The sequence below is a fragment of the Schistocerca americana genome, chromosome 3 (assembly GCF_021461395.2).
Source record: "Schistocerca americana isolate TAMUIC-IGC-003095 chromosome 3, iqSchAmer2.1, whole genome shotgun sequence".
Classification (NCBI taxonomy): domain Eukaryota; kingdom Metazoa; phylum Arthropoda; class Insecta; order Orthoptera; family Acrididae; genus Schistocerca; species Schistocerca americana.
The window spans coordinates 949,403,137-949,429,499 of NC_060121.1; the positions used below are offsets into that span (position 1 = coordinate 949,403,137).

At 39.9% G+C, this 26,363-nt stretch overlaps 1 protein-coding gene across 1 annotated transcript in view; it reads left to right on the forward strand.

Moving 5' to 3' along the window:
- LOC124607247 (exportin-5) overlaps positions 1-26,363 on the forward strand; it is a 193,846-nt gene that overhangs the window by 46,763 nt on the left and 120,720 nt on the right. Inside the window, exons 4-6 of the mRNA XM_047139523.1 lie at positions 8,114-8,284; positions 9,575-9,718; positions 25,536-25,688. Of these exons, the coding sequence (XP_046995479.1) occupies positions 8,114-8,284; positions 9,575-9,718; positions 25,536-25,688 (468 nt within the window). The remainder of the gene's footprint in view (positions 1-8,113; positions 8,285-9,574; positions 9,719-25,535; positions 25,689-26,363) is intronic.

The window sequence follows — 26,363 nt, forward strand, 5'->3', positions numbered from 1 at the left end:
TCTAACCTACCTGCCCGATTAAGGGACCTGACATTCCACGCTCCGATCCGTAGAACGCCAGTTTTCTTTCTCCTGATAACGACATCCTCTTGAGTAGTTCCCACCCGGAGATCCGAATGGGGGACTATTTTACCTCCGGAATATTTTACCCAAGAGGACGCCATCATCATGTAATCATACAGTAAAGCTGCATGCCCTCGGGAAAAATTACGGCCGTTGTTTCCCCTTGCTTTCAGCTGTTCGCAGTACCAGCACAGCAAGGCCGTTTTGGTTATTGTTGCAAGGCCATATCAGTCAATTATCCAGACTGTTGCCCTTGCAACTACTGAAAAGGCTGCTGCCCCTCTTCAGGAACCACACGTTGGTCTGGCGCCTCAACAGATACCCCTCCGTTGTGGTTGTACCTACGGTACGGCTATCTGTATCGCTGAGGCACACAAGCCTCCCCACCAACGTCAAGGTCCATGGTTCATGGGGGGGATAGTAGCATTAATTTACCAAAACGTTACTGCACTTAATTGTACACCTATTAGTTTAGATTATTTTACCATTAAAAAAATTTGCCTCGAAATTATAAGAAAGTGTACCTTAAAGTAATAATGCAATAAAAAATTCAAAATTATCTCACTGTATTAGATTGTTATTAAAAATTCTGAATTTAAAAAAAAAATCATGTTAGAGATCTATACATAAGTGTGCAAAAATTCAATGAGATTGAACAAAAAATGGCAAAGATATGGATTTACAAAAATATCAGTGCAAGACTGCCACCGTCTCCCCTTAATGATTTAGAGGCACCTCTGTACTCCCAACTAGTAAGTTATGCAGATGATACCTCACTTTTGTTCTTTAGCAAACAAACTAATGATTTGACATTGGCTGCAACTGATGGCTTAAGTCAAATAACTACTTACTTCCATGATCAAGGTCTAAAAGTCAATATTAGCAATTCCCAGCTATTACCATTTAAACTTGGTAATTCATACCAAACCTGTATTGATAATATAAGTGACATCAAAAAAGTAGACACTGGCAAATGTAAATTTTTGGGGATATACCCAGATGAAAATCTTAGATGGGTATATCATATCAATATTGTATGCAATAAAATCAGCAGTTCACTTCACTTAATTAGCAAACTATCAAAATTAGTCTCTGAACAAACATTAAAAACTGCTTATTATGGGACAATATTGCATATATTAATTGTGGAATAGAGTTATGGGGATGTGCTGCTGATAGACACATGAACAGAATCCTACCATTGCAGAAAAGAGCAATCAGGACCGTGTGTCAACTAGGATACAGAGATTCATGTAGAGAAACCTTTGTACAACATAAATATCTAACAGTATACTCCTTGTATCTGTACAAATTAATAACATTCTTTGTAGACCATAAAAATAATGAAGCTAAGTTCTCTGATGTGCATACCGATAACACAAGACAAAAAAATTGCTTCTTCAGAAACATAACTAAACTAAAGACAACAGATCATAGTCCTTGGATAAATGGCCAGATATGGTTTAACAAACTGCCAAGTGCAATAAGGTGCCACAGAGGTAAAGTATTCAAAAGGGAATTAAAATTGTTCTTAACTCTCAGATGTTTGTACTCACTGAATGAATACTGATATTAAAATGTAGCTATTCTTAAATGTAGGCCTAACTCTTCTATCTATACCATGTACTATTCTGAAGTGATCGTAATATATATTATTTTTGTAACAACATGCTGTAAATTCAGATACCTATACTATGTAACAACTGTATGTTAAATTATGAAGTACTGTACCATATACTTCCAAGTGTGTCACACTTAAGTGGCTTCTTTTAAATGTGAATTGCAAATTTCTACTGTTTGTGAAGGAATTGTATAAAAATGCTATGACGTTTGCAAAAGTCACCAGTTGGTGACTATATGCAAAAAAGACAATAAATAAATAAATAAGTAAACAAGGCATGGATATAGACTGGTGTCCAAAATTAAAGCAACAAATGGAAATTTTGCAAGGTTGTGTTTATTTTGCCACAAAACAGTATAAAAAGGTGATAGTAATATATAAACAATGAAAAGAATACAGAATGTAAACAACTGCAACATGCATAACGGTAGACAAAAGTATTCTTCATTTTTTCCAACTTAACGGATTTGCGGATACATTCCAACAACTGGTTAATGTGCTCAGTAGGGGGTGTGATGACTTCTGGCAGCAATACAGGCCTGACAATGATGGAGCATGCTGTGAATGATGTCATCAGTTTCATGTTGAGGCAGTAACACCCATTCTTCTTGCAGAGCTACTCTCAGTCGTGGAGAGTGATTTGTGGGTGCTGAAATAATGCAAGCCATCCCCCTAGTGCATCCCAGACATGCTCTATGGGACTTAAATCAGGAGAGTGAACAGGCTACACTCCTTGCTGGTTCACTCATACAATTTCATGAAGAGGTGTTCGACCGGTAAAAATGGTCTTTGCTCGCACCATTAGGGCTCCACAATGTTTGCTTCCTGAAATTATGTTCCACATTCCTTCCAGATGCGAATCCATCGAGACTCACTCTCCAGACTAAATCGGGAGGCACCTATGCAAACAACATTGACCCACTGTTTGACCGTCTGGGTGGTGTGTTGATGACTGCACTCCAGATGTTCCCTTCTGTGAAAACTCAGCAAGTCTGACAATAAAGGCCACTCTCTTGAAGCCTTCTGCACACCATTTGCCTCGATACAACACATGCAGTGGAGCTGCGAGCTCACGTCAGTTGCCGTGCAGTACTAAGGCGGTATTTTTGTGTCCTTACAGCCAAATGACTGTCCTCTCTTCTGAAGTCACATGTGTCAGCCCTGCCCTGGTCTTCCGGATACATTTTCAGTCTCTATAAACTGTTGCCACATCTGAGAAACAACAGATTAAACCATCTGGCCAAATTAGTTTGCAACTGTCCTGTTTCCCTCCTCTCTTTCTACAGCCCTCCAGTGCAGATAGTCTGGTAGATCTCTTCTCTGTGCCATAGTGCACCATCTGTGACTGTGTATACAGTGATTGTGGACATGGGGCTACCCAACAAACACTACCTCATTTCATAGGTGCCCTGGCATCATCATTAGCGTGGTTGTCAGTTGACCAGAATGCCATCTTCCATGCACAACATGATCATACAGACATCTGGTTAACAGTTTGTATGATTATATTGCGAATTAGACACAGGACGGGGAAATAGCAGTTTGTTGCTTTAATTTTCGACACCAGTGTATGTTACACATATGTATATATGACATTAAACTGTATGCAAAACTTACTACATCGTACACTAAAATTATTTTTTTAGAAAAATACACAGAGTGTGTGGTATCAGTTGGCAACAAGTGATGTTGACTAAATGGTGTACACTGTTTTCTCAAGCTGAAAATTAATAGCTAGAGTCCACAGGCAAAGAATAAATAAATAAACACAGAATGCTGGAACCAGTCAGATAATTTTGTTTGATAAATGTTGTCATGACATTACATGTATGAAGATATAATTCTGTAAGCAATGATACAGAATGGAATCTGCAGTTAAACTTTTTGCTATACAGTCAGGCTCCAACCTAAGATATGAGAAAAGTGTGTGACAATCTGTGCTGCTTGTGGTAATTTCAGCTGTGCTGTTAGATCCCAAACTAATCACCACAGCAGAAATTGCTACATAGGCCAGGGAGAAGTATACGATACACTACTTCATTGTGTCAACTTGGAATCAAAGTGATTGTTTTTGACAAAATAATATACCACAGACCCCTACACCTATGTTTCATAATTAAATTTTCCACAGGAAATGCCACATCTCTGACGATTCAAAAGTAGTTGTTAGATTATCTGGAAGAGGAACTACCATTGCTTTTATCTATCATTGCCAGAATATCTTATATTTGGAATAAAATTTAGCCCAGCACAACACTTTGTTTGCTAATGTAACATGGACATGGCTTAATGGCAATAAACAATGCTGGACACAGTATAATTGGTTTTAGATCAGTGTTAGGAGACAAATTATTTGTGGCATTGTAACGACTTATACTGATTCGGAACTAGGGGTCCTAGGGCACAAGAAAGTTAACTGCTTGGTGTTTTCAAACATTATTTTAAGTCCAACACCATACCAGTCCCATTTTATGCCAGTACTGTTTTTCCACATGAACATTCTTTCATTTAGTTACCATAAAAACGAGTGCAAATTAACCAAATGGAAAATTTGGAGTAATGAGAAATGTTGTTCACAGTGGGAAAATGTGTTGGGTAATGACAGTTTTAATTCTTAACGTAATCCTCAGTAAACTCATTGCATTTTGTTAGGGATAATTTGATTTGGGGTGGGCCCATAGCCACAGCCTTCATGTAACATTTAAACATGGTATTATATATATCATAATAGAAACTGCAGTCATACGAAAATAAAAAATTATGGATTTCACCATAAAAATAGTTGTTTTTGATTATTTTTACATTTGACCCATTCCATTCCCATCCCCACACCTAGTGGTGCTAACCTCATATCAAACCACTACAGTATTGCTTTCCGTGCAATAAATCATGTGAGTAATACCTGAGAAATATTGGCCATGGTATGTGATTTACTTTAAACTCATCTGTGTCACTCTTGGCATTACACATAATGGCACATCATCTGTTAGCTATCTGTAAATTGCCTCACTAGACATTGTATATAGCACAGGGACAGTCAATCCAAATAACATCCACAAAAGTAGTCCAGATAATGCCTGTCTCATCCATAGCGCAGTCCAGCGGATAGCGTGAATGAACGGTGTGATGAGGGAGAACACTAAGTGAAGTGCTCAAACTGCAACAACGGCCTTTAATGGCAGCATGGCACTGCAGGGCTTGTCCACCATATGTGGTTTGGCCTCTCCTGCTGTTGTCAGTGATATGCTGCCCTATGGTGAAAGATGAAAGACAGCCAACCACCACCACCACCACAGCTGCTGCCAGTTAGTTGTATGTCCACCTCTAGTGAGGTATCAGTATCACTGTGCAATCCAGACAGAAAGTGAAATATGTACCAAGAGTGGTAAAAACTTCTCCATATGTTCCAAAGCCATGATGGATTTTACTCCCTTTCCTCTCCTCAATCCCCAAAGTCATGCGAGTTGCATTACATTCTTTACAAGGTAAAGTAGAGGATACTGCATAATGTTAGTCAATATTCACAGTTTTATTCATGTATGGAGTCAGTGTCTATAAACATCTGAACAAAATATAAGCTCTCTTATCTTGTAGTCCTGTAAAAGAAACAAAGTTTTGCTGGTTACTGAAAAGATTTTTTGTGGTGTCACCGCCAGACACCACACTTGCTAGGTGGTAGCCTTTAAATCGGCCGTGGTCCGGTAGTATACGTCGGACCCGCGTGTCGCCACTATCAGTGATTGCAGACCGAGCGCCGCCACACGGCAGGTCTAGAGAGACTTCCTAGCACTCGCCCCAGTTGTACAACCGACTTTGCTAGCGATGGTTCACTGACAAAATACGTTCTCATTTGCCGAGACGATAGTTAGCATAGCCTTCAGCTACGTCATTTGCTACAACCTAGCAAGGCGCCATTATCAGTTGCTATTGATATTGTAAAGACTGTACAGACAAGAGCTACGTTCAACATTAATGGGTTAAAGTTAAGTATTCCACCAAGTACCACCTTTTTTCTGAAGTCTAAATACCTTGTCCTGTTCCAGACCTCATGCCAGCCTGCGTGAGCTTAAACGCGTGCCTTTCGGCTTCCTCCAAACCCCGTGGGTTGGCTCCTGCCAATCCACAACATTTTTCATCAACTATTGTGTGTGAACATAGCTGGTAAGGTTGCAAAATTTGTAATGGATTATTTGCAAACATTATAGAAACTGGAGAAAGTGGCATTTGAGTTGAATAATTGTCTGAAATTCTGAAAAAATATAATAGTTCAGTCTTTCCCATTAGAAATTATTGTTAAATATTTGATGTGCTTTTGTACTTTAAGTAGATTTAACACACTACTAACATCATTCATCATTAGTTTTCCAGTCCGTCCCCTTAGCTGTGTGGTCAGTACGTCTAACTGCTATGCAGTGTGCCTGGGTTCGATTCCTAGCTAACTTGGAGATTTTCTTCACTCGGGGACTGGGTGTTGTGTTGTCTCATCAACATTTTGCATCATCAATGTGCAAGGCACTCAGTGTGGCATCAACTGAAAAGACGTGTAACGGCTGAACTTCACCAGGTGGAGACTCCAGGTCATCAGTGCCTCCGCCACACACTGTTGGGTGGCTTGCGGAGTATCAATGTAGATGTAGATTGTCATTTCACTCCATTTCATTAGTTTTTCAGCTGCTACAGGACAAAGATAACACAATGCATGGAAATATAAACATCAGGATTCGTTATTGTATTCGTTCAGAATTGTATCCTGGGGTAGACAATATTGCAATGTTTCTGTGGCTCTCGGATATTGTGAAATGGTGTCATTGAAGCACTTCACTGTAGCAGTTAGTAGTGATTGTTGGCAGGAGATGCCACACATCTGACTTACCCTGTGGTCATACATAAATTGCAGAGAAGCAAAATAAAATTGAGGCATTTAAACATGGAAATAATGAAGCAGTTGTCTTCAGCTTCGGTGCCTTCAGGCACAGTGATTGGTCATGATACAAATGGGGTCCTCCTATTGTTTTAATTTAGCAGTCTACATCATTAACTAAAGCTGACATGTAAGTACCCAATCAAAACATTTTGAATTTACAATGGCATCATCTGATGCATTGTTTGAGAATCTCAGCATCTTGTGATGTTGAAAGTGTTAAACATCTCAACATAGCAAACAGTATGCAGTTGAATATGAGATGTTTCCAGGTGTGTAATGATTAATTCAGAAAATACGTTGAAATATTTTAAGATTTTAGATACTGTCCTCTGCTCCTAATTAGTCACAACCCGTCTAGGATGCTGTCCCCCCCCCCTCCCTCCCCTCAAATTAACAACAACCTGCTGAGGATGATCTACCTCATTCATGGGGAGAAAAGTCATGTACCAGTGCGATGACGAGTTGCTGGAATTGCAAATTGGAAGTCATGGCAATTTAAAGCAACAGCTTTGCCATGACAGACATCTCTCCAGTAATTGCCATGACAAACATCCCTCCAGTCATTGGCATGACAAACATCCCTCCAGTCAAACAGATGAAAAGAAGTGACTTTAACGCAAAGAAGAAAATGACTGGCCAATGACATGTGACTCTTGTAGTTAGAGCACCTGTAAGCATCTGGTGCTTGTGGCATCCCAGTTTTAGTTTGCCACAGTTAGGCTGTGCATTACTCCCATTTTACGATAAAAGGGCAGTAATTTATCTTAGCAGTGGCCTGCTTTACATTATCTTTAACAGGGAGACAAGTGTTTTCAGGCTGTCTAGGCTCCTATCTTTTTAATCATACTTACCTGGTAGGAAAGAAAGCATGGACACTGATGGCCTTGCACTCATGTATCCTAAACAAAAAATCCTCTATATGGTTGTGGTACCATTCGACTGTAATGGGACAACAACTGACCATAAAGTTGCCCTTCTCCCAAAGAAAACTGTGTGTGTGTGAGTATGTGTGTGTGTGTGTGTGTGTGTGTGTGTGTGTGTGTGTGTACATTTTCACTCTTAATGCATATATAACTCCATGGCTAAGTTGTAAAGACAAACAGTGCCTCAGTTACTCGAAAGAGATAATGTGTGTTTATCCCATTATTTTTAAAATTTTTGAGGAATCCTATGTTGTTTTGTTCTTCAGTCATTTGCGTTGTGCATGCTGTTATATTCATACACCACATATGTTCACTTGTTGTTGTATGCCCCGTGGTTTTTGTTCTCTGCACATTAGTGTGTGTTTGTCTGTCCTGCTATTAAACTAAAGTGTAAAGAAATTGTAAAACCATAGGTTTCTGTTCTCATGCATTAAATAATGGGCTGTAATGGTTCCACAGAACTGTTTGTGAATAGTAGTGTCTCAGTGAAAGGCTTCTCCAGAATTTTTCATTCACATGTATCTTGACTGCTTTTAAAAATAGCTTGTTGTTATAGAATATTGTGCAAATTGCATTTTCCAGACACTGGAGTCCAATCAGAGGAGGAAAGACCTGTATCAGGCGTTAACTACAAACATGGGTGATATATTTACATTTTTCTTGAAATTAACTGTGGAACATTGCCAAGAATTTAAATCACTCACAGATAGTGGAAAAATACAAGAAGCGGCATCTCATGGAAGAGTTGTGCAGGTAATTTAATAATTTACTACAAATTAATTGTAAATGAAGTCAGTTATTTGCCTGATGTTCTGCAAATGAAGTAATAGCAGACTATAATTTCACCAGTGCTCACTCACATTTAAGACTGCTTTGCCAATTTGTGAATGTTTTCTCATCATAGTGGATTACTTTCTCCTCACGTAGAAGAACCCAGATATACAGCCTGTCCAATGTGCTAAGTCATACATGGAAATTCATGAGGTTGCTTTGTGAGAAACAAATATATTTGAATGCCCAAGGTACAAGACTGGAATTGGCCCTGTAGCACTGTATGGCACAAACTTCTGGACTAAACAGTGACCACTGGAAGTGATCTCCATGCTGTGGAAATCGAGATGCTCTATTGATAATGGTCATTTTCCTGTCTGGCAGATATCTGGTATAACTCCCATTATAAAGAAAGTGACGGAAGACTGACATGGACACATTCTGAGAGCAGTATCTTCTCCTATGGTGAAAACTATGTACAGTGTATAAACAAATGGCAAGTGACTATGCGGACAGTCTAAGCAGAGATGGCAGGATGTCCCTTTCAAAGGTATGAAAATCATTAGTCACTGCCCAAAAGACTCAAGAGATTGAGAAAAGTGACATTCTATGGTTGGAAGAAGAATAGCCTCCCAAAGTAGAAAAATGGAAAGACAAAGAAGATATCCAGTGACTTGGTTGCAAGAAGAAGAAGAAGAAGAAGAAGAAGAAGAAAGTTATTTCCATAAAGCCATTGTCGTACTTTTCAAAAGTTTTTTAGTTTTTGAATTCCTTTGCCTGTGTGGTAAGGAATAGAGGGAATGTACTACAGTGTTAATGTTTTCAGTAACTTACATTACAAGAGGAAAATTCATGAGTGGGAACAGATGTTTGTTGACTCCCTTCCTTTTCTAATACTTTACTTATTTATGGATTGGCTCAACAACAGGTCAATGCTCTTAGGGCAGTTATATAAAACTACAGCCATAAAATAGCAGATCCACTGACTGTGTGGAAATGACACAGTATGTTTATATGAAACAGGGGCATTCTACTCATATCCACATTTTTCTCTGTGTAATTGATTTTGTGTTCATGTCTCCAGCCAGATCAACAATTCCATTGTTGTGTGCAGGACTTCAGTAAGTAATCTAGACTACTATGTCAAGTAGTCTGGTTCCATTTTTGTTTCTTTCTTTTCCTTCTTTGACATCTGAATATCATACTCATTTATACAGTAGGCACAAAATAGTTTTGTTAATGTTAACTATTGTTCTTTTTTTTTTACTTCAGGTAGTTCTCCTCACACTGACGGGATTTGTGGAATGGGTGTCAATATCTCACATTATGGCTGATAATGGACGTCTGCTACAAATACTTTGTCTGCTGCTTGACCAGGAGAGCTTCCAGAATGCAGCTGCAGAATGCCTTTTGCAGGTGAGACACTTCAACAGTCTTCCCAGGTTTGCTGCTGGATCCTAAAATCAACATTATTCAATATTTCAGTGATCCATCTGTCTGCCATCTTCAGGAGAATGCTTCTCCTATATAGACTTTCTACTGAACATGTGCCACCCATCACAGTTGCTACCCTCTGAGACTGGGCTGGTGGCTCTGCCCTTAGCAGAACATTGCCAGTAATGATATATTGCACTCGGAGACTTTTTTCAAACACTTGGGCTAGCCACGCTGAAGAACATTGTGTTTTAATGTGGGATAGTAAGGAAAACCAGGGTCTTTCTTAATCAAATATCTGCCAACCTAATTTCAACTGCCTCTTTATAAACACTTTTCCAAAAATCTGAAATGTTGGTGACTACCACAGCCTCGACAAATTTCATCCCATGTCCCTCGTTTAGGCGATGTTCTGCAACTGCTGATTTTTATGGGTGTTGTAGCCTTGTTTGCTGGCTGTGTTCCATGACACCTGTCCAGAACTGCGGGAATTGAACAGCTGATGTCCTGCAACTTCTGATTTTTCCGGGTGTTGTAGTCTCGTTTGCTTGCCGTATTCCGTGCACCTGTCCTGATCTGTGGGAATCAAACAGCCGATATAAGCCTTTCCATGTTGACAAAGAATTTTATACACGCCAGGCTTCCTAAGCCCCAAATTATCTTTTATAGAGCTGAGTAGTGCCCTAATGGAAGATGGATGGAACACACTCATAAAATTAAAACTCATTACAATTTTTACAGTCTTAAAAGATATGCCTCCAGCATAAGGAATAAAGGCCACAGATCTATGCTCCTCTTCATGCACCTCTGGGGATGATCCAGACTCCATAGTCTGATGAGTCTGCTTCTCAGAGTATCTGTTTTTCTTGAAAACACCTGTCAAATGTACAAGTTCTTGGGTTAAACTCTACTTATTCGAAGTGGCATATACTCTGCATACCAGAATCTTAAGGATGCCATTGCAGTGGTATGCTGGATGGCAACTCTTAGCATGCCAAAACCAACCTGTGTCTATTGGCTTTTGGTGAATACATTGTCCGAGATCTCCATCTCGTTTTTTATAAAGGATTACTTCCAAAAATGGCAATGTCCCATCACTTTAAACCTCTATGGTAAATTTAATACTGGGATGAAAACAGTTGAAGTGATCCTAAAATCTGTTGAGAACATCACTTCCGTGAGGCCAGGCGAAAAAAGTATCGTCTATATGTCTCCAGAAGCATTTTGGTTGTAAAGTTGAAGTTCTCAGTGTCCTATCCTCGAAGTTCTCCATAAACAGATTGGCAATAAAGGACTACCCATAGTCACTCCACCATTTTGCTTGAAAATGTTATCGTTACATGAGAAATACGTGGACGTCTGTGCATTATGACAAAGCTTCACGAACTTTTCATCCAGTTTTCCACAAATCAAACTCAGCGATTGTTCCAGATGATTATTCAACTCTGTTTCATTGCAAACTCCATTTTAAAATAAAATGAGAAATGTTCAAATAATTTACAGGAATCCATCTGCTTAACGGCCTTAATAACAGCCTGTATTTTGGCGGTGAACACCACCTTGTTTTTGAGGCTCAGCGGAATCAAGAAATCATAATACATAGCAACTTAAGCCTTCAGTGGATGGGACTAGGCCAACCAGCACCCAAAAGGCAGTGTTCACAGCAAGACAGTGCACACTGTAAACAGCTAGTGTCACCACACAACCAGAGATAACCAATGTCAGATGTTATTGATTGTGAAATATTAATTAACAGCAGGTGAATAAGTAATGTTAACTTTGTCCCTCTGTTGTTTGATCATGGAGAGAACAGTTTTCCAGGCAGAATTTAAGCAAAAATTCAACAACTTCCTTAATAACACAATCCCAGTAACTGAATTTGTGCGCAAGAACTTCTGACTTGTTATATTCCATCAGATGACTCGTACCAAGGCACTGTTCTGCGGTTGGAGATTTGCTCACCGGTAATTTTGTGTGACATATATGCTCAAACACATGTTTTCCATAGTCCCCTTGTCTGACCAATTTATGACATACCACAGTTGCATAATGTACAGTAGACACCCAATTTACGCAAACATAGATTATCCTTTGCAGATCCTAAAAGGACCTCAGTCTTAGGTGGTATGTGAAAAATCCACTTCATTTCGTGTTTCCTCAGAATGTGACCAGTCGTATTCAAAGTGCTACCTGCAGAAGCCCAAAAAGCACAAGATTTAGGCACCACCTTTTTTGTCCTCCGTGTACTATCAGTCTTCCTCCATACTAACTCACCAAGGACCAGATGGCAACCATCCTTTGCCACCTTCATAATGAAACTAATGCTTAGGTATGAATATAATAGAGGGAAACATTCCACATGGGAAAAATATATCTAAAACCAAAGATGATGTAACTCACCAAACGAAAGCGTTGGTATGTTGATAGACACACAAACAAACACAAACACACACACACACAAAATTCAAGCTTTCGCAACCCATGGTTGCTTCATCAGGAAGGAGGGAAGGAGAGGGAAAGACGAAAGGATGCGGGTTTTAAGGGAGAGGGTAAGGAGTCATTCCAATCCTGGGAGCGGAAAGACTTATCTTACGGGGAGAAAAGGACAGGTATACACTCGCGCGCGCACACACACATATCCATCTGCACATATACAGACACAAGCAGACATTTGTAAAGGCAAAGAGTTTGGGCAGAGATGTCAGTCGAGGCGGAAGTACAGAGGCAAAGATGTTGTTGAATGACAGGTGAGGTATGAGTGGCGGCAACTTGAAATTAGCGGAGGTTGAGGCCTGGTGGGTAACGGGAAGAGAGGATATACTGAAGGGGAAGTTCCCATCTCCGGAGTTCTCATAGGTTGGTGTTAGTGGGAAGTATCCAGATAACCCGGACGGTGTAACACTGTGCCAAGATGTGCTGGCCGTGCACCAAGGCATGTTTAGCCACAGGGTGATCCTCATTACCGACAAACACTGTCTGCCTGTGTCCATTCATGCGAATGGACAATTTGTTGCTGGTCATTCCCACATAGAAAGCTTCACAGTGTAGGCAGGTCAGTTGGTAAATCACATGGGTGCTTTTACACGTGGCTCTGCCTTTGATCGTGTACACCTTCCGGGTTACAGGACTGGAGTAGGTGGTGGTGGGAGGGTGCATGGGACAGGTTTTACACCGGGGGCAGTTACAAGGGTGGGAGCCAGAGGGTAGCGAAGGTGGTTTGGGGATTTCATAGGGATGAACCAAGAGGTTACGAAGGTTAGGTGGACGGCGGAAAGACACTCTTGGTGGAGTGGGGAGGATTTCATGAAGGATGGATCTCATTTCAGGGCAGGATTTGAGGAAGTCGTGTCCCTGCTGGAGAGCCACATTCAGAGTCTGATCCAGTCCCAGAAAGTATCCTGTCATCCTGTCACAAGTGGGGCACTTTTGGTGTTCTTCTGTGGGAGGTTCTGGGTTTGAGGGGATGAGGAAGTGGGTCTGGTTATTTGCTTCTGTACCAGGTCGGGAGGGTAGTTGTGGGATGCAAAAGCTGTTTTCAGGTTGTTGGTGTAATGGTTCAGGGATTCTGGATTGGAGCAGATTCATTTGCCACGAAGACCTAGGCTGTAGGGAAGGGACCGTTTGATATGGAATGGGTGGCAGCTGTCATAATGGAGGTACTGTTGCTTGTTGGTGGGTTTGATGTGGACGGACGTGTGAAGCTGGCCATTGGACAGGTGGAGGTCAATGTCAAGGAAAGTGGCATGGGATTTGGAGTAGGACCAGGTGAATCTGATGGAACCAAAGGAGTTGAGGTTGGAGAGGAAATTCTGGAGTTCTTCTTCACTGTGAGTCCAGATCATGAAGATGTCATCAATAAATCTGTTCTAAACTTTGGGTTGGCAGGCCTGGGTAACCAAGAAGGCTTCCTCTAAGCGACCCATAAATAGGTTGGCGTATGAGGGGGCCATCCTGGTACCCATGGCTGTTCCCTTTAATTATTGGTATGTCTGGCCTTCGAAAGTGAAGAAGTTGTGAGTCAGGATGAAACTGGCTAAGGTAATGAGGAAAGAGGTTTTAGGTAGGGTGGCAGGTGATTGGCGTGAAAGGAAGTGCTCCATCGCAGCGAGGCCCTGGACGTGCGGAATATTTGTGTATAAGTAAGTGGCATCAATGGTTACAAGGATGGCTTCCGGGGGTAACAGATTGGGTAAGGATTCCAGGTGTTCGGTTCGAGAAAGTGGTCTTTGATGAAGGGAGACTGCATGTAGTGGGTTGAAGGTGTTGATCTATGTATGCAGAGATACGCTCTGTGGGGGCTTGGTAACCAGCTACAATGGGGCGGCCGGGATGGTAGGAAGTAGGTAGAAGGTAGGGGTGCGGGGTGTCAGTGGGGTCAAGAGGTTGATTGAGTCAGGTGAAAGGTTTTGTAGGGGGCCTAAGGTTCTGAGGATTCCTTGAAGCTCTGCCTGGACATCAGGAGTGGGATTACCTTGGCAAACTTTGTATGTAGTGTTGTCTGAAAGCTGACGCAGTCCCTCAGCCACATACTCCCGACGATCAAGTACCACGGTCGTGGAACCCTTGTCCGCCGGAAGAATGACGATGGATCGGTCAGCCTTCAGATCATGGATAGCCTGGTCTTCAGCAGTGGTGATATTGGGAGTAGGATTAAGGTTTTTCAAGAAGGATTGAGAGGCAAGGCTGGAAGTGAGAAATTCCTGGAAGGTTTGGAGAGGGTATTTTGAGGAAGAGGAGGTGGGTCCCGCTGTGACGGAGGACGGAACTGTTCCAGGCAGGGTTCAATTTGGATAGTGTCTTGGGGAGTTGGATAATTAGGAGTAGTATTAGGATTATCTTTCTTCGTGGCAAAGTGATATTTCCAGCGGAGAGTACTAGTGTAGGACAGTAAATCTTTGACGAGGGCTGTTTGGTTGAATCTGGGAGTAGGGCTGAAGTTGAGGCCTTTGGATAGGACAGAGGTTTCGGATTGGGAGAGAGGTTTGGAGGAAAGGTTAACTACTGAATTAGGGTGTTGTGGTTCCAGATTGTGTTGATTAGAATTTTGAGGTTTGGGGGCGAGTGGAGCTGGAAGTGGGAGATTGAGTAGATGGGAGAGACTGGGTCTGTGTGCAATGAGAGGAGGTTGAGGTTTGCTGGAAAGGTTGTGGACGGTGAGTGAGTTGCCTTTCCGGAGGTGGGAAACCAGGAGATTGGATAGTTTTTTGAGGTGGAGGGTGGCATGCTGTTCTAATTTGCGGTTGGCCTGTAGGAGGATGCTCTGAACAGCCGGTGTGGATGTGGGAGAGGAAAGATTGAGGACTTTTATTAAGGATAGGAGTTGACGGGTGTGTTCATTGGCTGAGTTGATGTGTAGGTGAAGGATTAGGTGAGTGAGGGCTGTGGATTGTTCAGTTTGGAACTGGTATAGGGACTGATGGAAAGAAGGGTTACAGCCAGAGATGGGAACTTTTAAGTGTGAGTCCTTTGGGGGTAATGCCAAATGTCAGACAAGCCTGAGTAAATAAAATATGGGAGCGTAATCTGGCTAGGGCGAAGGCATGTTTGCGGAGGGAATGTAAATAAAACTTAATGGGGTCGTTGTGGGGATGTTGTGAGGGTGACATGGTATTAGAAGGTGGAAAGTGTAACCCTGAGGCTGAAATGAAAATGAAAATAAAAATATATGGGGAGAGATAAAGGTGAACTAGAAAGCAATTGGAGATCTGGCATGAAAAAAGTCGAAAAAGTGTTGGTTAAAGCTGAGCTATGTTGATCCTGTGGTGAACTTGGGTTGGTAAACAACGACGTGCACAAATTAGGTAGGTTGAATTGAGATAATCAAGAAAGCTGCACAGATTGTCACAGCAATGAGCCCAGATAACAAAAATATCATGTATATATGTAGACTTCTCTTGGCCAGGAATGCCCTCTTTGGCTGTCCTAGTTTGCCATTTATGTCCTCCTTGCTTCATTGGTCATGGGTTATTTTGCTTCCAAGGTAGCAGAATTCTTTAAATTCATCCACTTCACGATAACCCATTGTGTTGTTAAGTTTCTCACTGTTACTACTTCTCCTACCTCTTATTAGTTTAGTCTTTTTCTGGTTTACTCTCAGTCCATGTTCTGTACTCATTGCACTATACATTTCATTCGGTAGATATTGCAGTTTTCACTTTCACTGAGGATAGCAAAGTCATCAGTGAATCTTATCATTGATATCCTTTGACCTTGAATTTTAATCCCACTCTTGAATCTTTCTTGTACTTCTGTCATTGCTTCTTCAATGTGTAGATTGAACAGTGGGGGTGAAAGTCAGCATCTCTGTCTTCAGCATTTTTAATCCGAGCACTTCATTATTGGTCTTCCAATCTTACATGTTCCCTATTGGTTCTTTTACAAATTGGACACTAAGCATCTACCACTCTAGCATACCTCTATTTTTCTCAGAATTTCAAACATATTGCACTATTTTTTATAGTCGACAGATGGTATGAGCTTGTCTCAATTTTTCTTCAGTCCTGCTTCCAGTATCAAGTGCAGTGTCAGACTTGTCTCTCTGGTGCAGTTATCTTCCCTAAAACCAAATCGATTGTCATCTAATAGCTCTTCTGTTTTCTTTTCCATTCTTATAAATGCTTTTCATGTCAGCATCATGGATGTGTTAGTTGTTAAGCTGATTGTTGGACAGTTCTTGCATGTACATGCCCCTGCTATCATTGGAACTATGTGGATGATGTTTTTCCGAAAGTCTGATGGTGTGTTGCGACTCTTACAGGTTCTGCACATCAACTTGAATAGTTACTTGGCTGCCACTTCCCCCCTCCCCTCCGTGATTTTAGAAATTCTGAAGAAATGTTATTTATCCCTTCTGCCTTATTTGATCTCAAGTCTTCCAGAGCTCTTTCAAAATCTGATTCTAATACTGGATCCACTCTGTCTCTCATATTGATTCCAAATTCTTCTTCTTCTATCACATCATCAGACAAGTTGCCCTCCTTCATAGAGGTCTTCAATGTACTCTTTCCCTCATCTGCTGTCTCCTTTGCATTTAACAGTGTAATTCCCATCACGCTCTTTATGTTACTACCTGCACTTTTAATTTCATTGAAGGATGTTTTGACATTTTTACCTGCTGATTCAGTCTTCCCAATGATAATTTTTTTCACAGTTTCTTTAAATCTTTGCTGCAGTCATTTTGCCTTGACTGCTTTGCACTTCCTATTTATTTCATCTCTAAGGGGTTTATATTCCTGTCTTTATGTGAACATTTTTGTAGTTTCTTCTTTCATCGAGTGATTGCAGTATTTTCTCTGTTACCCAAGGTTTCTTCGCTGCTGCTTTCCTTGTACGTATGTTTGCCTGTGCAGCATTTGTGATTGTGCTTTTTAGTGATGTCCACTATTTTTCACATGAACTGCGTACTCTGGTATTACTTGCCACAGTGTCCACATTCTTAGCAAATTACAAATACATCTCATCATTCCTCAGTACTTCAGTATCCTACTTCCTTCCACACCGATTCTTTGATATGGTTCTCTTAAACTTCAGCTTACTGTTAAATGTTGTTAAAATGTGATCTGAGTCTGTATCTGCACCTGATTCTCCTGCAATCCAATGTCTGATTTCAGAATCTCTCATCTGACCGTGAAGTAATCCAGCTGGAATCTCCCTGTGCTCCAGGAATTTTCTAAGTGTATCTTCTCCTCTTGAGATTCTTGAACAGAGTATTTGCATTACCATCTGATTAGTCTTTCTCTTCTCTCATTCCTACTCCCGTAACTCTTCCTTCTATTCCTTCTCTTACAACAGTGTTCCAGTCCTCCAGGATTATTAGATTTTCATCTCCCTGTACATAGTGAATTACCTGTTCAGTATCCTTAAATACTTTATCTTGAATTTGTGACATTGGCATGTGTACCTGAAATATTGCTATCGGCATTGATTTGCTGTCGAATCTGGTGAGAACAACCCTGTGACTTAACTGTTCACTGTAGCTCACTCTTTCTCCTACTTTCGCTTTCACATTGAATCTTAATCCCATTATAAAATTTTTTGCTGCTGTTGGTATCACCCTACATCCTTATCTTCTTTCCATTTCACTTCACTGACTGCCACTATGTTTGTATTGAGCCTTTGCATTTTCCGTTTCAGATTTTCTAGGTTTCCTACTACATTCAATCTTCTGACATTCCATGGTCAAACTTGTAGAACGTTATCCCATCGTTGGTTATTCCATCTTTTTCTCATGGTTGTCATACTATTTCCTTAGCAAGCATGGACATAAGAAGAACTGCAACACCACAAGATGATTGTGGTTATCTCCTCCTTGCCAGCCCTCCTACAGGTCCAAATGGGTAACTAATTTGGAATCTTTCTGCTGGTGGATAGATCATTGTGCATGACACTTGTCCAGTGGATACACATACTCGTCTTTAATGCAGTGGTTTCCATTGCCTTCTGCATACTTATGCTGTAGATCATTGCTGATTCTTCCACCTTTTAGGGGCAATTTCCAACCCTAAGGCCAGGAGAGTACCCTGAACCTCTGTCTGCTCCTCCACCCTCTTTGACAACACTGTTAGCAGAATGAAGTTGGCTTCTTATGCTGAAAGTCTTTGTCTGCCATTACTGATGATTTTCATTCAAAATTTAAGTAGTGGCTAGATTCAAACTCAGGACCCAGGACATTTTGATTACTGTTCAGAGATACTCCCCCTAGACCATGGGTGAATAGGTGACTAAGGGCTTCCTATCCCAATTCCATCTGTTTGTTGGTGTGACTGGTCATTGAATAAAAAGTAAGTAGAAGTCAACACGTGTTGAGACAGGGTAATTAGTACAACACCAAACTGAACCTCAGATAACCATGTTGTTGTTGTTGTTGTTGTTGTTGTTGTTCCGTCTTCAGTCCTGAGACTGGTTTGATGCAGCTCTCCATGCTACTCTATCCTGTGCAAGCTTCTTCATCTCCCAGTACCTACTGCAACCTACATCCTTCTGAATCTGCTTAGTGTATTCATCTCTTGGTCTCCCTCTATGACTTTTACCCTCCACGCTGCCCTCCAACGCTAAATTTGTGATACCTTGATGCCTCAGACCATGTCCTACCAACCGGTCCCTTCTTCTTGTCAAGTTGTGCCACAAACTCCTCTTCTCCCCAATTCTATTCAATGTTGTTGTTGTGGTCTTCAGTCCTGAGACTGGTTTGATGCAGCTCTCCATGCTACTCTATCCTGTGCAAGCTTCTTCATCTCCCAGTACCTACTGCAACCTACATCCTTCTGAATCTGCTTAGTGTATTCATCTCTTGGTCTCCCTCTATGACTTTTACCCTCCACGCTGCCCTCCAACGCTAAATTTGTGATACCTTTATGCCTCAGCACATGTCCTACCAACCGGTCCCTTCTTCTTGTCAAGTTGTGCCACAAACTCCTCTTCTCCCCAATTCTATTCAATGTTGTTGTTGTGGTCTTCAGTCCTGAGACTGGTTTAATGCAGCTCTCCATGCTACTCTATCCTGTGCAAGCTTTTTCATCTCCCAGTACCTACTGCAACCTACATCCTTCTGAATCTGCTTAGTGTATTCATCTCTTGGTCTCCCTCTACGATTTTTACCCTCCACGCTGCCCTCCAATACTAAATTGGTGATCCCTTGATGCCTCAGAACATGTCCTACCAACCGATCCCTTCTTCTGGTCAAGTTGTGCCACAAACTTCTCTTCTCCCCAATCCTATTCAATACTTCCTCATTAGTTATGTGATCTACCCATCTAATCTTCAGCATTCTTCTGTAGCACCACATTTCGAAAGCTTCTATTCTCTTCTTGTCCAAACTATTTATCGTCAATGTTTCACTTCCATACATGGCTACACTCCACACAAACACTTTCAGAAACGGCTTCCTGACACTTAAATCTATACTCGATGTTAACAAATTTCTCTTCTTCAGAAACGCTTTCCTTGCCATTGCCAGTCTACATTTTATATCCTCTCTACTTTGACCATCATCAGTTATTTTGCTCCCCAAATAGCAAAATTTCTTTACTACTTTGAGTGTCTCATTTCCTAATCTAATTCCCTCAGCATCACCCGACTTAATTCGACTACATTCCATTATCCTCGTTTTGCTTCTGTTGATGTTCATCTTATATCCTCCTTTCAAGACACTGTCCATTCCGTTCAACTGCTCTTCCAAATCCTTTGCTGTCTCTGACAGAATTACAATGTCATCGGCGAACCTTAAAGTTTTTATTTCTTCTCCATGGATTTTAATACCTACTCCGAACTTTTCTTTTGTTTCCTTTATTGCTTGCTCAATATACAGATTGAATAACATCGGGGATAGGCTACAACCCTGTCTCACTCCCTTCCCAACCACTGCTTCCCTTTCATGTCCCTCAACTCTTATAACTGCCATCTGGTTTCTGTACAAATTGTAAACAGCCTTTCGCTCCCTGTATTTTACCCCTCCCACCTTTAGAATTTGAAAGAGAGTATTCCAGTCAACATTGTCAAAAGCCTTCTCCAAGTCTACAAATGCCAGAAATGTAGGTTTGCCTTTCCTTAATCTATTTTCTAAGATAAGTCGTAGGGTCAGTATTGCCTCACGTGTTCCAACATTTATGCGGAATCCAAACTGATCTTCGCCGAGGTCGGCTTTTACCAGTTTTTCAATTCGTCTGTAAAGAATTCGCGTTAGTATTTTGCAGCTGTGACTTATTAAACTGATAGTTTGGTAATTTTCACATCTGTCAACACCTGCTTTCTTTGGGATTGGAATTATTATATTCTTCTGGAAATCTGAGGGTATTTCACCTGTCTCATACATCTTGCTCACCAGATGGTAGAGTTTTGTCAGGACTGGCTCTCCCAAGGCTGTCAGTAGTTCCAATGGAATGTTGTCTACTCCGGGGCCTTGTTTCGACGCAGGTCTTTCAGTGCTCTGTCAAACTCTTCACGCAGTATCATATCTCCCATTTCATCTTTATCTACATCCTCTGCCATTTCCATAATATTGTCCTCAAGTACATCGCCCTTGTTTAGACCATCTATATACTCATTCCACCTTTCTGCTTTCACTTCTTTGCTTAGAACTGGGTTTCCAACTGAGCTCTTGATATTCATACAAGTGGCTCTCTTTTCTCCAAAGGTCTCTTTAATTTTCCTGTAGGCGGTATCTATCTTACCCCTAGTGAGATAAGCCTCTACATCCTTACATTTGTCCTCTAGCCATCCCTGCCTAGCCGTTTTGCAGTTCCAGATTACCATAATGAATAACCAGATAACCATAATGAATCCAATAGGGGAGAAAGAGATCAGATCGAAACTTACTGAAATATCAGAATCAGTCAAATGCAGTTCCTCAAACCAGTGTTCCATGGACAACCATCTCTTGTTTCTTGTTTCATTTGTGCCCCTTTTTTTAAGTGACAGGTTGTTCACCTGTACTTGCCAATGATGTTATCCGAGCGTACTCCAGTAAGTTATTTGAACATTTGATACATTGGGAGAGGCTAAGTTTCACAACATGAGAACTAATATATCGATGAAAATATTTCCATAACTTTTATGTGTGTTTTGTTCTGCCACCAGTTGGTGAGTAGATTTTCTTATGTATCCAGTTATACAAGAGGATAATTGTATTTTTTAGTATGTTCATATCTGGAAGATATGCATTGGCAGTGAAACTAGTGTGCAGACATTGAATATTTGATTCCTCTCCACATAAATTCTCCTGTGTACCACGCTGGACTAATGCTTTCTGAGGTGCAAGCCTAGTAGAAAGGCATGTAGGAGAGCTTCTGTGGGATTCAGGAAATAGGAGAGAGATACTGCCAGGCTTGTAGCTGTTTGGGCAGTCCTGTTAGTACAAAGAGTAAGATTCTGAGCTCAAGTCATGGTCCGGTACATAGTTACATATAAAATGTCTGTTTGTTAGAATATGCCATTACTGAACAGACAGTGTAAACACAATAACAGAAACCTCTGACAAAGTACGGCCAAGATTCCTCTTCTTAGCCACCTGTAATGACATTGACATTGGTTGTGTGAAAAATACCAGTTACTTTGTCTAGCATCATCAGCCCCACACACTTTTGTTGAACTGATGTGGCATGGTGTGTTTCCAGGAGGATTTATTATTATTATTATTATGTGTGATTAGACCCCGTTGGACCACGCAAAGCTTCTTGATTCTTTTTCCTTTTTCTCCACATTGCTCTCATTTTTTCTGCATGGGCTGTCTCACTTTCCTGTGTCTATTTTGTTCATGCTTCCTTTGGAGCTTCATCTGTCAACTTTCTGCTTAAATACCTTTCTGTCCAAAATATCTTAATAATTTATCTGAGTTTTCTGTAGGTCATTGTCGACCTCTTGTATCCAGGGTATAATTTTAAGTCTTTCTATGTATTTAAGAATTTTGTGCGTTTTGTTTTGGGATGCCTAGAGACATGCCCATAAAATTTTAATTGCATTTTTCTAAAGTCTGCTGCAAGGTTGGACAATTTCTCAGGAGGATTTATATAAATGAATTGACGCTAAATACAGACTAACTTTAAGACATGATATGTGCAGTTTTCTGAGCTCTACTCAATAGCAGTAACATCTGCTTGTGACGAAGCAAGCTGGGATATTTTTACTTCCTCTCTTGCTTTGCCATCTGCCTCCTTAAAATTCATTTTTTTCCTATTCTGATTACCATTAACATACATGAATATAATCTGCATTTCCATAAAAGAAAAAGGTTGGACCCCAGATTTAACAAATGTAACACCAGATCTAATTTTGTGCTTAGTTTTAGGTATATAATTGATTTTCTGATTTATTTCGACTTCCAAGTTAATACTTTCATTATAGGATGAAGTCAGTAATTGTTTCGCAACTTAAAATCTATTGTTGACATTTAAACAAATATAAATCCTGTACTAATTATAAACATTTGGAAGATGAAATACTAGTAATCTTAAAGTATCTATTTGGCTATATTCGAAAACATGTTAGCAAAGCCAGCCCTTAATTGATTCCAGAGTAATTAACGGTTTTGTCAAAAGTATTGTTTGTGTAACTATATATGTTAATTTCATGATTTAAACAAATAATTCGGCTTAACCCTTCTAGTAGAAGAAACTGTTAAAAATATGGAATTTTTTGATGTAGTCAGTTAATTTAATGAGTTAAGTTTTAATTGTAATTTCTGTAGATGTAACTTCGAACAGGGTGTAACTTCAGTACCTATTATTGTGAGGATATATAAGGGCCCAGTTTTTGGTCACGAGACAGTCAGTCCACGGCCGAGTTTCAGATAGGGAACCTGTGTTGGTTAGAACAAAAACAATGCGTCAACTTAACAGTGAAATAAGTGTTACACCAATAGGCCGTGTGTTAACCAAATGACAGTGTCTGCTCCATACGTACCTGATTATTCTTCAAGATTTGTGAACTTTGTGGTTGGGTTTTACTGCTCATAGATGTTCAACAGGGAACTATTGTAGCAGTATGTGGATGTTCACCTGCAAACTATTAATGAGGCTTATGGAAAGTTAAAAAATAGTGCACTGGCCTTATGAAATGTTTATATGGGGGGTTGTGGAAAGTGGAAGTAAAAGACTGTGAAACACAACTGAGCAACTGTCGGCTACATTTTTTACAATAGTCAGTGCTCAAATTACAACCCCATTTTTCAGCCAGTTAGCAATGCAGTACGTCGACACCGAGGACAACCAACAAATTAAGAAAGAAAACAGGTGGAACTGCTACATGCTGTTTAATCACTTGAGTTTGCTCTCTCCTTTACAGAAGCTTTCAGGCACTTTAAAGGTCACCATTCAATTCATCCGTTTAAGTTTCCATTTTATTTTAAAAATCTGATCGTCTAATATAAGAAAAATTACTGTTGTGGTTGGTCTGAACCTCTCATGTAAGTTAGTACCAGTTTCTGTTTTGTTTGCATGCAATAGTTAAGTGCTCATTCACTCTGTCTGCTACTCTACTCCTCCTGCTTTTACAGGAGTTAGTTATGGAGCACGCAGTACAGGCACAGTGCTTGCACTACTTGTGACAGGTGCACCCTGCAGCAGTGTTGGAGAGGATTTTGTATTGCAGCATTTTTTCACAGAATTTTAACTCTTTAAGTCACTGTGACACTCTCATGCTGACAAAATTAACATGAAATGAAAGATAAAGCTCTTAGTCCAACCTTCTTTGCCATATAAAATTGTCCTTGTAATGGTCTTAGGTTGACAAGCAAAACTCAAGAATCCACTGCTGCTCACTCCAAAGCAACAAGTGGGGCAAAGTCCTTGTCTGTGTTGGAGAAATCCAACAAAGATGACCCAAACTTTTAGCAGTGTACATTGGTATTTATGGTAGAAGCATCCCAATGAAAGCACACAAAATGACTTATTCAGTATGAAGAGAACAGCCTCTAAACCTCCCAAATAGCTGTCACAAACAGTTATAAATTTCTGTTGGAAAATGAGTAGCTATCTGTGAAATGTGACTAGCCTTTGTCAGTGAATTTAGTCTACCGAAATCAACTCTGAGTACGGCGGTGTCCAGATAGTAAATACTGGATTAGATTAGATTAGTTTTCGTGCCATAGATCCGTGCTGAGGAGATCCTCGTGGATATGGAACATGTAAATTTATTTATTTATTTATTTATTTTTATTTTTTTAAAGCTGAAATAACAATACTAATAGTATGAATATATTCAATACATCATTTGTTTCTGGTAGTTCTACATAGAGCTGGTCCACTCAATTGTGTGTCTTTTATGCAGTGGTTCTCCTGTTCAGTTCTGCTGTACCCATTGTTTTTACCTCCTTTTGATTGTCTCAGTTCTGTCTACAAGTATCTGTTCACTTCACATAACTCAGTTTTGTCTGATACCAAAATAGCACTTCACATCTAAAATATTACATCAAAAACTCCACATAATTCCTTTTGTCTACAACCTCTATCCTTATTAGATATTTCACATGTGGAGAAACATGTTTGGATTGTTTTTATGCATAGAAATTATTATTATTATTATTTGGTGTTGTCATTGTGGAAAATGTCTTTGAGAAGTTTCTTACTTTAAGAAAAAAACCTGACCTTCTACAAAAATGGCAGCTTTTGTATCTTGTGCCTCCCAGGACAAGTGAATTGCTTTGTTTTGTGACAGTGGTTTTATTTTCATTGGATATCTCCTTTAAAAAAATTACTCACAGCCACTTGATAGATTGAAAATACTAAAATTTTTTCATGTATGTTCTTGAAGTTTATTAAAAATATGGAAAATGGTATAGCTTAATGGTCAACAGGTTAACACGTTAGTGAACTGGATATACCAATGCAGAAATTATCAGAAACTTATCCCCATCAGAAAAACTTTGTTTTATTCTTGAAAACAACTATAGCTTGTCAGATTAATTTCCTTTATAAGATGTAAAACAATTAATTCTTTGTAATACATTTTAAGCTAATAATTTTTTATCATGGCCTTTTACCTCAAATAGTTTCTAACATCAGCTTCTGTAGCATTTAGTCCCATATTTTACAGTAAATTGTCATCTTATGCAGCAGTTGTTAGTAACTGAGGAAAATTAAAAGGTAGTTATCCCTACTAAGGGAAGTAGAAAGTGAACTGACAGTTTGACATTTTTATGTAGTGTGAGTTTGAGGAAGAAATTGTTTTATTTGCTTCCAGTTGTGTTTGTGTGTGGGTTACGGGTGCCCATCGATGAGGTTATCAGTGCACTTGTAATTTTGTATATCAGTAAATGTAATGCTTTGGTTCTGATAACTAGAGTTTTATTCATTATCTTCCTTATTAGATTGTCAACCGCAAAGGACGTGTAGAGGAACGCAAACCCCTTCTGATACTCTTCAGTGAGGATGCCATGAGATGTATATTCAAAGCGGCCGGTGTTACCTCATGTAAGCCACTGGATGAACAGCATTATATGTTTCTGAAGAAACTGACACAGGTACATTAGAGGTATAATTCATTGACTGTTTTTGGTTGTATTTTTGTAATAAAAACTGTACTGTTGTTTTTATAGGGCGTATCAGGGATATGCAGTTTGGCTTCCTGACCAGTTACTTCCATAATCTAACTCACTAGTATAAAGAGTCAACACACTTTCACAACTTTTATTGTTGTTGTTTTTGGTAGATAGCTGCATGTGTACATTCGTTAGTCTCAATTTGTGGAGGAACAACACAACTGATTTTCCTCATGTCAGTTGCTGATTTGCAGGGAAACATTCTTTAGATAAATGCTCGCATAAAGAATGTAAGATAACAAATATTGGTTTGAAATTGTGATTGAGGGAGAAGGGTTACATGTGAGAGATCTGTTTTTGTTATCAGTGTATTAAAATTCGTGTTTCATGAGCCATAAATCAGGTCCACAAAATGCAGAAAAGTTGATGCAAAGTGTGCAAAAGGCCATCCAGCACTATGTAAATTCCATGGATTAAGTTGCTTTGTTCTCATTATGTGCATGTCTTGATATAGCATAAAAAAACATTGTACACAGCAGAGAACATATAAGGAATTTTTTCAGCAGTGTATGTGTTATATAGTTCAATCAATAAATTTCAGTTTTGCTTTGAATTTTGAAAGAAAATTAAAAACTAACAGTCATAACTACATATTCA